This window comes from Zeugodacus cucurbitae, chromosome 3 (genome assembly GCF_028554725.1).
Source record: "Zeugodacus cucurbitae isolate PBARC_wt_2022May chromosome 3, idZeuCucr1.2, whole genome shotgun sequence".
Taxonomy (NCBI): Eukaryota; Metazoa; Arthropoda; class Insecta; order Diptera; family Tephritidae; genus Zeugodacus; species Zeugodacus cucurbitae.
In genome coordinates, this window is record NC_071668.1 from 39,441,057 (window position 1) to 39,455,789 (window position 14,733).

The 14,733-nt window shown below is 38.7% G+C and overlaps 2 protein-coding genes across 24 annotated transcripts in view; one reads left to right on the top strand and one right to left on the bottom strand.

Moving 5' to 3' along the window:
* The window catches only part of LOC105220257 (FERM domain-containing protein 3), a 363,284-nt gene that overhangs the window by 309,188 nt on the left and 39,363 nt on the right, over positions 1–14,733 (top strand). The window contains exon 1 of one of the 5 annotated variants that reach the window (XM_054226411.1): positions 5,886–6,026. The exons of the other annotated variants lie outside the window; for them this stretch is intronic. Within the exon in view, the coding sequence (XP_054082386.1) occupies positions 6,016–6,026 (11 nt within the window). The 5' untranslated portion in view covers positions 5,886–6,015. Of the gene's footprint in view, positions 1–5,885; positions 6,027–14,733 lie in introns of those variants that run through there. 5 annotated transcript variants of the gene reach the window in all.
* The window catches only part of LOC105220101 (uncharacterized), a 271,949-nt gene that overhangs the window by 156,074 nt on the left and 101,142 nt on the right, over positions 1–14,733 (bottom strand). For 18 of the 19 annotated variants that reach the window (XM_054226385.1, XM_054226391.1, XM_054226386.1 and 15 more), the window contains one exon: positions 419–712. In XM_054226385.1, coding sequence (XP_054082360.1) covers positions 419–712 — 294 coding nt within the window. Of the gene's footprint in view, positions 1–418; positions 713–14,733 lie in introns of those variants that run through there. The other variant, XM_054226395.1, reaches the window with a different exon arrangement.

Consider the following 14,733-nt stretch of genomic DNA (forward strand, 5'->3'; position numbering starts at 1 on the left):
GAATAAACGTTATAAATATTTATTGAATTTAATAATATTACACAATAATTCACGAATTATTTATGTATTTATATTGAACAACGTTATGATAAATGTATGTATCGTTAGTGATTTTAGTTTACAAAAATGGTTGTATTAAAAATGGATGTTAAATGTTGAAACATATAAGCGGGTGCCAAATATCGGAAAACCGGGATGCTGCGAACACGGAGGTGCGATGCGAACGACGTTATCGAAAAGAAAGGTGAAGTGCTATCCTTTCTATTCCTTTTTGTTAAAGTTTGTATGCTGTCATCGTGTTTTGATGTATGTGTGTGTGTGTGTGTTAACGTGTAGTGTTCTCTGGCGTGATGAGGTGGATGTAGTGTGGTGAAATGATATGAGTGTGTTTTTCGTTTTGACTCATTTAGCCACTTACCTTCAGAATTGTTAAGGAAACGCCTTTCGTTGATTAATGAATTACTATATTGATAGTTCCGATATTTATAATCGAATTGTAAGCCGTTATCACACTCCAGTGTTTTTTTATAGACCTTTGCCTTTTGAATAGTATAAATTCTACTCTCTGAAATTACGGAATTGCTTTGTTGAGTACTATCTTTCGAAGATAGTTCTGTTTTCGCAAATAAAACTTTTTCAATTTCAAAGTCATTCGCGGGTTCAGGTTTTTTCTGTGAGTTATTATTAGCTCTCCAAAAATTGCTCGCATAGCCTATAAAAGTAGAACAAAAAGCATTATAATGTATAACGAGTGAATGTTTTGACCAAAAAGTATTGAAATGAACTATTTAATATTAATCTAGTAAAATAATATCAAATCAGTATGGGATGACGGTAGGGAGTATTAAGTATAGTTTTCAATAATATGCTAAAATAAGTTTGAAAGGGCTAAGTTCGGATGTAACCGAACATTTTATACTATCGAAATTTATTTATTTAATTTTATGATGATAATCCACAATTCGAATCATATATTCTGCTTAAGGCAATTAAAATATATATAAAAATATACATATAGTACCATGAGGCTGGAATAATTCCTAAACCGATTTCACTATTTTACGCCATCAAGCTACATCATATCCAAGATTATCCATTTACTTAATTTTGTAGGGATATCTCACATATAAACCGATATGTTATCAAGATATTCACCACATTTTATTATTATATTCCTTACGTTTCCAGATCTTATTATCATATTCCAACATTTTACAACACTGAATCCTTAAACCCCTAGTTCTAATTTGGAATTGACCGAATAAGGAACAGATTATTTTTGGCACAGTCGGTAAACGTCTCGTCTCGCGAATTCAAAAGTAAATTTTGAAGCGCTTACAAATAAAAAAATTAGAAAATCCAAAGTAAATTTTTTTCAATATTTTTTTTTTTTAAATTAATTCGATAAATAACAAGTAAGGAAGGGCTAAGTTCGGGTGTAACCGAACATTTTATACTCTCGTCATTTATTTATTTAACTTAATTAATAATATATAATACACAATTTGACCCACATATTCGTCATATATATTGTATAAAGTCCATTGAAAGTTGAAAACCCTAATATTAGGTTAGAAGCACCGAGGTACTCATATTCGATATATGGGGCCTTGACAACCGATTTCGGCGATTTTTAGAATGGGGCTGCCACACTACAAACGTATTATTTGTGCAAAGTTCAGCATCGATATCTTCACTAGTGCTTACTTTATATATTGTAAAGTAAACGATTTAGATCGTCTTCAAAGTTCTGGTATATAGGAAGTAGGGGTGGTTGTAAAGCGATTTGGCCTTTTTTCACAACATATCATTGGGATGTAATGAAACTATTACAAACCAAGCGAAGCCACGCAAATTTTCCATTTTGTAAAAAAATCTGAGTGCAGCTTCCATCTGCCATTTCTTATGTGAAATTTAGTGTTTCTAAAGTTTTTCGTTAGTGAGTTAACCCACTTTTAGTAGTTTTCAACATAACCTTTGTATGGGAGATGGGCGTGGTTACAATCCGATTTCCTCCATTTTTCAACTGTATAAGGTAGTATCTGAAAGAAACGACTCCAGAAAGTTTCCTTGACATACCTTTAGTAGTTTGCGAAATATGTACAAAAAACTTATAAGGGGCGGGGCCACGCCCACTTCCCCAAAAAAATTACATCCACATATGCCCCTTCATAGTGCGATCCCTCATACCAAATTTTACTTTCATAGCTTTATTTATGGCTTAGTTATGGCACTTTAAGTGTTTTCGGTTTTCGCCATTTTGTGGGCGTGGCAGTTGTCCGATTACGCCCATTTTCGAACTTAACCTTCTTATGGTGCCAAGAAATACGTATTCCAAGTTTCATCAAGGTATCTCAATTTTTACTCAAGTTACAGCTGGCACGGATGGACGGACAGACGGACGGACAGACAGACATCCGGATTTAAACTTTTCTCGTCACCCTGTTCATTTTGATATATATAACCCTATATCTAACTCGTTTAGTTTTAGGACTTACAACCAACCGTTATGTGGACAAAACTATAATACTCTCGTAGCAACTTTGTTGAGAGAGTATAAAACACGGAACGTGAAAAAGACATGATTCAAAAAAATAAAAGTGCCAATGCCAACAGAAAAAATATACAAAAATTCAAATAAAATTGCGTAAAACCAAATAAAATGAAATCGATCGTAAATCACAAAAAAAAATTAGTGCGAAAAAAATAAGAATCTACTAGAACTTATAAACAAATGAGACTGTACAAGAGAAAAATTATAAATGAAAATTGAAAAACCTATAATATATATACGAAAACAACTGTTAAATTGAAATCTAAATTTAATTGATGTAACTACAAAAATGGGATCATGTGTAGAAGTTCACGCAAGTGAGGAAAGTTTTTGATTGTCATTCACTTGGGAGTGGCCAGAAACGATTCTTCTCCACATGGTTCAAGCAGCTCACGACTTCCGGTTTTAGACCAAGTATCCTCTGGGTAGCCAACAGACATCCGTTTGAATGCGAGCTAAAGTGAGAAGGCGAAGCCCGCTTATGCGGTTGTGCGTAGGGCTTGGGACCCACCACATAAAAATGAGGATAATTTATTTAAGGATAATGATATAAGGGCATGCACCTGGAATGTCCGGACCCTTAATTGGGAAGGTGCCTCTGCCCAGCTGGTTGATGTCCTCATACGACTCAAGGCTGACATCACAAGGTGGGTCCTTGTGACATCTACTACAGCGGCCATATAAAGGAGCGCAAATTTGGTGTTGGATTTGTGGTGGGAGAGAGACTCCGTCGCAGAGTCCTGGCATTCACCCCGGTGGATGAACGTCTAGCCACAATCCGCATCAAAGCGAGGTTCTTCAACATATCGTTGATTTGCGCCCACGCCCAAACGGAAGAGAAGGACGATGTGACCAAAGATGCTTTCTATGAGCGCCTAGAACGCACCTATGAGCGCTGCCCCCGCCACGATGTAAAAGTCGTGATTGGCGATTTTAACGCCAGGGTGGGTAAAGAAGGTGTCTTTGGCACAACAGTCGGAAAATTCAGCCTCCATGACGAAACATCGCCAAACGGCCTGAGGCTGATCGACTTTGCTGGGGCCCGAAATATGGTCGTCTGTAGTACCAGATTCCAGCATAAGAAAATACATCAAGCTACTTGGCTGTCTCCTGATCGAAACACGTGGAACCAAATCGATCACGTTGTGATAGACGGAAGACATGTCTCCTGTGTTTTAGACGTGCGTACGCTCCGAGGACCAAATATAGACTCGGATCATTATCTGGTCGCAGCGAAGATACGCACCCGCCTCTGTGCAGCAAAGAATGCCCGTCAACAACCACAAGGAAGGTTCGACGTCGAAAATCTGCAATCGCAACAGACAGCCACGAAATACTCAACTCGACTTGCACTCCTGCTCTCTGAGAGCACTCATCAGCATCTCGGTATAAGGGAACTGTGGAACGGCATCTCAAACTCACTGCGTACCGCTGCAGCCGAAACAATTGGTTTTCGGCAACGACAAAAAACAAGCTGGTACGATGAGGAGTGCCGTCTCGCAGCGGAGAGAAAACAGACTGCCTACCTCGCAACGTTGCAAACGATCACAACACGTGCGGGATGGGATAGATACCGAGAGCTGAAGAGGGAAGCGAGAAGCATCTGCAGACAAAAAAAGAAAGAGGCCGAAATGCGTGAGTACGAAGAGCTTGAGAAGCTGGCAGACAGAGGGAATGCTCGAAAATTTTATGAAAAAATGAAGCGACTTAACGAAGGTCTCAAGACCGGAGCATCCTCATGTAGAGACTAAGGTGGTAATCTGGTAACCGATGTCCAGGGCATACTGGGATTATGGAGGGAACACTTCTCCGACCTGCTGAATGGCAGTGAGAGTACAACACCAGGAGATGGCGAACCCGATCCCCCAATCGATGACGATGGAACAGATGTTCCATTACCCGACCATGAAGAAATTCGAATAGCAATTACCCGCTTGAAGAACAACAAAGCAGCGGGGGCCGATAGATTGCCGGCAGAACTATTCAAATACGGCGGCGAAGAACTGATAAGGTGCATGCATCAGCTTCTTTGCAGAGAATGGTCGGAAGAGAGCATGCCTGACGATTGGAATCTCAGTGTGCTCTGCCCAATCCATAAAAAGGGAGATCCCACAATCTGCGCCAATTACCGTGGGATCAGCCTCCTAAATATCGCATACAAGGTTCTATCGAGCGTACTGTGTGAAAGACTAAAGCCCACCGTCAACGAACTGATTGGACCTTATCAGTGTGGCTTTAGACCTGGAAAATCAACAACAGACCAGATATTCACCATGCGCCAAATTTTGGAGAAGACCCGTGAAAATAGGATCGACACACACCATATCTTTGTCGACTTTAAAGCTGCTTTCGACAGCACGAAAAGGAGCTGCCTTTATGCCGCGATGTCTGAATTTGGTATCCCCGCAAAACTAATACGGCTGTGTAAATTGACGTTGAGCAACACCAAAAGCTCCGTCATGATTGGGAAGGACCTCTCCGAGCCGTTCGATACCAAACGAGATTTCAGACAAGGTGACTCACTATCGTGCGACTTCTTTAACCTGATGCTGGAAAAAATTATAAGAGCTGCAGAGCTAAACCGAGAAGGTACAATCTTCTACAAGAGTGTACAGCTCCTGGCGTACGCCGATGATATTGATATCATCGGAAGCAACAACCGCGCCGTTTGTTCTGCTTTTTCCCGCATGGATAAGGAGGCGAAGCGAATGGGTCTGGAGGTGAATGAGGAGAAGACGAAATATCTCCTGTCATCAAACAAAGAGTCGGCGCATTCGCGTCTTGGCTCCCACGTCACTGTTGACAGTCATAACTTCGAGGTCGTAGATAATTTCGTATACCTGGGAACCAGCATCAACAACACGAACAATGTCAGCCTCGAAATCCAGCGCAGAATAACTCTTGCCAACAGGTGCTACTTTGGACTGAGTAGGCAATTGAACAGTAAAGTCCTCTCTCGACGAACCAAAATCAAGCTCTACAAGTCGCTTATCATTCCCGTCCTGCTTTACGGTGCAGAAGCTTGGACGATGTCAACATCAGATGAGACGACACTAGGAGTTTTCGAGAGGAAAATTTTGCGTAAGTTTTATGGTCCTCAGAATATTGGCAACGGCGAATACCACAGACGATGGAACGATGAGCTGTACGAGTTATACGACGACATTGTCATAGTTCAGCGAATAAAAAGACAGCGGCTACGCTGGCTTGGTCATGTTGTCCGAATGGACGAAAACACTCCAGCCCTGAAAGTGTTCGATGCAGTACCCGCCGGAGGAAGCCGAGGAAGGGGAAGGCCTCCACTCCGTTGGAAGGACCAGCTGGAGAGCGACCTGGTTACATTTGGGATCTCCAACTGGCGCCGAACTGCGAAGGAGAGAGAGAGGTGGCGCACTATCGGCGATTCGGCTATAACCGGCTAAACGGTTGCAACGCCAATCACATACATACATACTAAAAAAATGAAATTAACGTAAGTGGAAATTAAAAAACATATAGGAAAAATAATCAAATTAATTAAGTTAATGACGTAATTTTATAAAGATAACACAATTCGGCCTATATATTCGAAGACTATACTCACTTAATTTTATATTACTTATAATTAAGTATATGGGATCTGGGGGAAGTTATCCTGATTTTAATCATTTTTGGTACAGAGACAAACTGTTATTAGAAAAAAATTCTGAGGGAATGAATTACATTAAAATATCTGAGAGATTTACCTATATTTTGGGTGAAAAATTGCCCTTAGGCAATGAGTTATTCATGGTCGATATCAGGGATCTTGAAAAGTCATTTTCATTTCATTTTTGGACTGTATTAAGAAATGGCCAAAAAAACGACTGCAGAAAGTTTGGTTTATATAGCTTTATTGGTTTGCAAGATATATACAAAAAACCTATTTGGGGGCGGGGTCACGCCCACTTTTCCAAAAAAAAAATACATCCAAAGGTGCCCCTCCCTAATGCGTTCCTCTGTTCCAAATTTCATAACTTTATTTATGGCTTAGTTATGACACTGTATAGGTTTTCGGTTTTCGCCATTTTGTGGACGTGGCAGTGGACCGATTTTGCCCATCTTCGAAAGCAACATTCTTATGGTGCCAAGGAACACGTGTTCCAAGTTTCATTAAGATATCTCAATTTTTACTCAAGTTACAGCTTGCACGGACGGACAGACGGACAGACAGACATCCGGATTTGAACTTTACTCGTCAACCTGATCATTTATATATATATAACCCCATATCTAACTCTTTTATTTCTTGGTGATAAACAACCGTTATGTGAACAAAACTATAATACTCTGTGCAACAGGGTGCGAGAGTATAAAAACATATACGGAAAAATGTACCGTTCTTGAAAAATAAAAATCAAACTAACAGCCCTATTCTCATGCCCTCTCAAAAATCGCCACACTCCCTACTGTGAAGTTTTTGAATTTTGTGATGATTACCTTATTCTGACGAAAATTCAAAAGCTCTGTACGTGTGAAAGCAGCCAAAGCAGAAAACAAATATGAAACAAGTAAGGAAGGGCTAAGTTCGGGTGTAACCGAACATTTTATACTCTCGCAATTTATTTACATTCGGATTTGAACTCCACTCTTCACCCTGATCACTTTGGTATATATAACCCTATATCTAACTCGTTTAGTTTTGGGTGTTACAAACAACCGTTATGTGAACAAAACTATAATACTCTCTTTAGCAACATTTGTTGCGAGAGTATAAATATTTGAGTGTTGTAACTAGCATGGAGGAATCGGGGAGTAGCAGGAAAATTCTGAAGGGTTTGCGAGACAAAAGCGATCCTCTTACCATGCAAGACACACCATTTATAACTTCATTTCGATTTCCCAAATCGCTCTGTAAAGTTCATATAGACAAATTAGTGCCGCATGATGTTTAGAAGTCGAATATTCTCTTTTACTCTGCGATTCCTGGTGTGCTTATACTTTTACGGGTATTCCCAAAATTGAGTTGGGAATAGCTATTGTTTAAAACAAGCTTATTTCAAATACCTCTTACCGCGGGTCGGGGAAAATATTGAAACACCAAGCTTGAGTGAGAACTATTTCATTCTAATTTTATTTTCTAATTTCAAACCTTTATATACAGTTTCTAAATATATGTGTATATTTGTATGTATGCTGCATATTGTTTATGCTGCAATGCATGGGGTTATTTTCATGCATGTTTTTATTTTTGAGTGGATGTGTATTGCATATCAATGCATACGTACGTGTCTCATCCTAGCAGATTTAAAAGTGAGATCTCCTGAAAGGAGGAATGAAGGAGTCCTCCTATTGACCTCTTTTAAGAGAAGTAAGGGAGATTTTTTAATTTTGTTCTTAAATTGTGTTTTTTTATATTTTATTTTAGTGTTGACCTCCTTTTGTCATCTTTTAGGAGCAAAAACGGAGATTTTATACTTCTATTGTGATTTTTTTTTACTTCATTTCAGTATTGATCTCCTTTAGGAGCAATAAAGGAGATTTTTTCATTTTTCGTAGCTTAAAAATCGTGCTTTTGATTCAAAAATTACAATTTAACGGGATATAATTACTGTTAATTTTTGTCTTCAAGCAATTATTCATTTCAACTGTGTTTTTTAAAGCGTGCAGACGTAAGTGTTTTATATCTATTGAGTATTAAATATTTTAAATTGATAATTAAATGTACTCTAAAAGGCATTTAAAACGCCTAGTGAATAAAAAATTAAATAATTTATATAAAAAAACAAAATACTAATACACAAAATGAAAATGATGTGGAAAGTGTTAATGAAATTGAAAAACATGGAACAAAGAATACGGAAGCTAGAGGAAATATCGGCGCAGAACACTATATTCCTGGAGTGGATTATTGACATATTTCCACCGATGAAGATTGAATTAATGATATTTCCTATTAAGAACAGATTTAAAGTGAATTGGGATGGAGCCAAAAAAAAGTTGCATTGAAGAATTATGCACTTTTCAAAAAATTTCTTTACGCTAATACATAATTTCAATTCATGTCATCTATTTTTTTAACAAGTTTCATTTTTAGAGGCCTTAAAAGATGATTACGGAAGAGAAGGACGAAGTGATCAAAGATACCTTCTATGAGCGCCTAGAACGTACCTATGAGCGCTGCCCCCGCCACGATGTAAAAATCGTGCTTGGCGATTTCAACGCTAGGGTGGGTAAAGAAGGTGTCTTTGGCACAACAGTCGGAAAATTCAGCCTCCATAACGAAACATCACCAAACGGTCTGAGGCTGATCGACTTCGCCGGGGCCCGAAATATGGTCGTCTGTAGTACTAGATTCCAGCATAAGAAAATCCATCAAGCTACTTGGCTGTCCCCGGATCGAATCACTCGCAACCAGATCGATCATGTTGTGATAGATGGACGACATGTCTCCAGTGTCTTTGATGTGCGTACGCTTCGTGGTCCCAACATCGACTCGGACCACTATCTTGTAGCAGCTAAGATACGCACCCGCCTCTGTGTAGAAAAGCGCACACGTCAACAAACACAAGGAAGGTTCGACATCGAGAAGCTGCAATCACAACCGACAGCCGAACGATTTTCTACTCGACTTGCACTCCTGCTCTCTGAGAGCACTCATCAGCATCTCGGTATAAGGGAGCTGTGGGACGGTATATCAAACTCCTTACGTACAGCTGCAACCGAAACCATTGGTTTTCGGAAAAGCCAAAAAAAACAGCTTGTATGACGAGGATTGTCGTCTCGCAGCGGAGAGAAAACAGACTGCCTACCTCGCAATGTTGCGATCGACCGCAACACGAGCGGGATGGGAAAGATACCGAGAGCTGAAGAGGGAAGCGAGACGCATTTGCAGACAAAAAAAGAAAGAGGCCGAAATGCGTGAGTATGAAGAGCTTGACAAGCTGGCCGACAGGGGTAATGCTCGAAAATTTTACGAAAAGATCCGGCGACTAACTGAAGGTTTCAAGACCGGAGCGCACTCCTGTAGGACCCCCAGAGGTGATCTAGTTATTGATGACCAGAGTATACTGAGTTTGTGGAGGGAACACTTCTCCAGCCTGCTGAATGGCAGTGAAAGTACAACACCAGGAGATGGCGAACCCGATTCCCCAATCGACGACGATGGAGCAGATGTTCCATTGCCCGACCGTGAAGAAATTCGAATAGCAATTACCCGCTTGAAGAACAATAAGGCGGCGGGTGCCGATGGATTACCGGCCGAGCTATTCAAATACGGCGGCGAAGAGCTGAGAAGGTGCTTGCATCAGCTTCTTTGCAGAATATGGTCGGAAGAAAGCATGCCTGACGATTGGAATCTCAGTGTACTCTGCCCAATACACAAAAAGGGAGATCCCACAATTTGCGCCAATTACCGTGGGATAAGCCTCCTCAACATCGCGTATAAGGTTCTGTCGAGCGTATTGTGTGAAAGACTAAAGCCCACCGTCAACAAACTGATTGGACCTTATCAGTGTGGCTTTAGACCTGGAAAATCAACAACAGACCAGATATTCACCATGCGCCAAATTTTGGAGAAGACCCGTGAAAATAGGATCGACACACACCATATCTTCGTCGACTTTAAAGCTGCTTTCGACAGCACTATATGCCGCGATGTCTGAATTTGGTATCCCCGCAAAACTAATACGGCTGTGTAAGCTGACGTTAAGCAACACCAAAAGCTCCGTCAGGATCGGAAAGGACCTCTCCGAGCCGTTCGATACCAGACGAGGCTTCAGACAAGGTGACTCACTCTCGTGTGATTTCTCTAACCTGATGCTGGAGAAAATAATACGAGCTGCAGAGCTAAATCGAGAAGGTACAATCTTCTATAAGAGTGTACAGCTACTGGCGTACGCCGATGATATCGATATCATCGGAAACAACACCCGCGCCGTTAGTTCTGCTTTCTCCAGACTGGATAAGGAAGCGAAGCGTATGGGTCTGGTGGTGAACGAGGACAAGACGAAATATCTCCTGTCGTCAAACAAACAGTCAGCGCATTCGCGACTTGGCTCCCACGTCACTGTTGACAGTCATAACTTTGAAGTTGTAGATAATTTCGTCTACCTGGGAACCAGCATTAACAGCAATAACAATGTCAGCCTGGAAATCCAACGCAGAATCACTCTTGCCAACAGGTGCTACTATGGACTAAGTAGGCAATTGAAAAGTAAAGTCCTCTCTCGACGAACAAAATTCAAACTCTACAAGTCTCTCATCATTCCCGTCCTACTTTACGGTACAGAAGCGTGGACGATGTCAACATCCGATGAGACGGCACTAGGAGTTTTCGAGAGAAAGGTTTTGCGGAAGATTTATGGTCTCTTAAGAATTGGCAACGGCGAATACCGCAGACGATGGAACGATGAGCTGTATGTGTTATTCGACGACATAGACATAGTCCAGCGAATAAAAAAACAGCGGCTACGCTGGCTAGGTCATGTTGTCCGAATGGATGAAAGTGCTCCAGCTCTGAAAGTATTCGATGCAGTACCCGCTGGTGGAAGCAGAGGAAGAGGGAGACCTCCTCTCCGATGGAAGGACCAGGTGGAGAGGGACCTGGCTTCGCTTGGAATAACCAATTGGCGCCAAACTGCCAGAAGGAGGGATGCGTGGCGCGCTGTTTTGGACTCGGCTATAACCGCGTAAGCGGTGTCTGCGCCAGTCAAGAAGAAGAAGAAGCTCATTCGAATACCACAAATTTGAACTTTTTCTTTTGATAATAAAACATTTCGGAACAAATCTTTCAAAAATATTAAAAATTGTTTCATTAAAATGTGATACATTTAATTCAATATTACCACTGTAATCAGGCCAAGTCAATTTAGAAAGTTCACAATTAATCTTTTTGAAGTAAGCTTTCGCAAAGTTGAACCGAAAACAAAGGTCCTGTTTGTTGTATACAAGCAATTCGTCTATGATTTCGATATTAATTTCCAAGGCAGGGTGATAAGAGTCCTCTGGCAAAACTAAAGGATCAGATCGGACCACAGAAACTGTTGAAGTATTATCAACATAGACCAAATCTAAGAATTTACCAAACTTGTTCGGAATTAAGTTAATTTGGTTAAGACCCATCCCAGACATTTCTTCCAAAAACTCATTAAAGATTAACCGAGTGCAAAAAGGGGTAATGCAATCGTCAACAGATTTCCAAGATACACACGGTAAATTAAAATCGCCTAGAACAATTATGTAATCAGTATTCTTGGCAATTGAAAAAACATTATTTATTAAAGAAGCATGCTGCATATATACAGATAAGTCCGATTGAGGCGGAATATAAGATAAAGTTAGGCAAATAGAACATTTATTAATACAAATTCGTATGCACTTAAATTCAATAAAGTCCGCATGAGGAACTTCTACTTCTTCAGATGGAATTGAAGAATGCACAGCAAATAGTACACCCCCCCGACTCTGTTCAGTCGATCGCATCTAAAGATTTGAAATTCACTATTTAATATTTCGTTATCAAAGATATGAGGTTTAAGCCAGGTTTCAGTAAAAGCGATGACTTTAAAATTACAATTAGTGCTGTTCAAATACAATTCTTTTAATTTTGTATTTAAACCTCTTACATTTTGATAGTGAATTTGTAATGAATTTTTAATAATTAGTTTTGTTTTTTGAATCCGCGGCAGTTTTTGGCATATGAGCAATTACAGTTTGTTTTTGTTGCTTTTGCTCGTATACGCGCACGAAAGCACCAGGTGGCCAAAGTGATTCATCAAGTAGCAATTAAAAATTAACAGCTGAAACGCCAATCTTGAAAGAAGATATGTTTCTTTCGTATTTAAAGTTAAATTTTCTGACATCAATATCAATATCGTTCATTTTTAATTTCGACAAGATGTAAAACTTTATATCTTCGATTGTGGTATCCGAAGCGAATCTCGAAACGAAAATTGATTTTCGTTGAGGTATTACTATCAAATTTTTTGCCACAAACTCAGAGTTAATAGGAGGCGGATCCTGAATAGTTTTCCGCTTAAGGTTATCGTTAATTATTTTCGGAGGATTAAGCACTTTTGAAGAGGAAGGCTTCTCTCCTTGAGGGCAAGGAGATGAGAGATGAATAAGGTCTAATTTCACCGGTGATATATGTACTTTTTACGGACAAAGTGGCAGGTTCTTCATTAGACGGACGTTTACGTTTTGATGAAGACTTAGCATTATCATCTTGATCATTTAGGCATTTAAATGATTGAAACAACACTTCATAATGCTTAAATTTTTCTGTAAGGTTTTGAAGTTCTCGACCGATTTCTTTAAAATTATTGCGCGCCTGTTTAAAAACTTTAAATAATTCAATATCTGACGGTCTACACTTTAAGCACGACCAGCGCAGACCCTTTCCATCGAGAATAGAATCTAAGATTCTAGCTGTCAATCCAGCGCATTTAAGATGGGCAAGCCCGTCACAAAGCCAACAAGAAACAAAACGATCAGAATCTCCTTTAATAGTACAATTCGGAAAATTACAAGACATTATGAAAAAATTTAAATTGAAGGAAAAAACAAAATAGTAAATAATAATAAAAATTAAAATATGATATAATAGTAAATAGAAAAACTAAGATAGTTATACTGAATTAGCCGAGATCACAACCAATATAATAGTGAGCAGTTTGAGAAGCACTGAGCCACTTAAAAATAACACGCAAACAGCTGTGAGAAAAAATGAAAGAAAAAAAAGACAAATCAAAAGAAAAAGAGCAAATTAAAACAAAACCAATATGCAATCGCACAAACAATTGCAAAGTATGAAATAAATTTGATAATTGATAACAACAACAAATGATTTAAAAGACTCGGCACCAGAATTTAAGAAAATAGTTAAAATACAATTAAAACTTAAATATAACACAAAAGCAAATTAGCACAAATACTTAGCTTTAGATTACACTTATTAAAAGTACACTTTCTTTAATTATATTAATAAATTTAAGCACAAATTCAAGAACCGAGAAAAAATTAAACTTCACAGTTTGACGTGTTGCCAGCTTTTTAAAAACATTTATGTAATTCCTGCGTCATGCAATAGCAATCTGGGACTTTATTGCTTAAAAAAAATTACCGAATATTTATTATAAATATTATTAACTTTTTTGCCCAGTGGACAATTTTTTTTTCTTCCTAGGAATAAAATTTCGCTCTCTAATGCGATTATTCAACTGTTGAGCAATATATTGAGATTTCCGGCAGTCCTTTTTCAAAATTTTGTAAAAAACTTTCAAATTTATATCCAGAGAAGCTAGAAGCACATCCAAAGTCATTTACACACTGCGATATATGGAGCAAGTTATGAACATTATAACTGACTCGATCTTTGCCGTATAAAGTGGCAAAATCTTCAACATAAGCCTCTAAAAGCTTCTGGACACAGGCTAAATTACTTTGGCACATTCTTGGACAGGATATGAATCTATATGCTGTCTGTTCAAAAATGAACAGGAGTCACTTTTGTCGCCCGGGAGAATGTTCAAAAATGAACATGTGCGTATATATTTAGTTTTTTATTACTCTACATATTAAGAATATTAAATAAGAAAAATGTAATAACACATACAGTCCACTGAGCATAAATATGTATGTTCAAATATATTTAATGACATACATACATATAATACATACATTTATATATACAACGTACATATATTTATATGAGGCACGCATGCATCTATATGCAACATGCATGCACTCAACAAACACATTTATATGTATGCACAAGATAACCTATTGGTTATAAAAATACATTTGGGCAATTGCTTGTGTGCATTTGAAATAACCCCTTATCGTGCAACATATAAAATATACATATAGACATACACACATACATATATAATTAGTTCTAAAGATAATTCTAAAATTTGTATATAAGTAAGTAAAAAACCAAAATAAAATCAGAATGAAATAGTTCTCACTCAAGCTTGGTGTTTCAAATATTTTCCCCGACCCGCGGTAAGAGGTATTTGAAATCAGCTTGTTTTAAACATTTGGTCCTTCGAGCCGGATAGAGAGATCCGGAGCCGAAGAGAGATCCAATTAAGAAGGCCTGCTATTAGAATATAGAGGCACCTATTACAAAATTTGGTCGTTAGAGCAGAATGTGAGCTCAGACAAATAAAAAGACCTGTATATAGAAATACAGGCAGGAAAAAGTCCTATACATG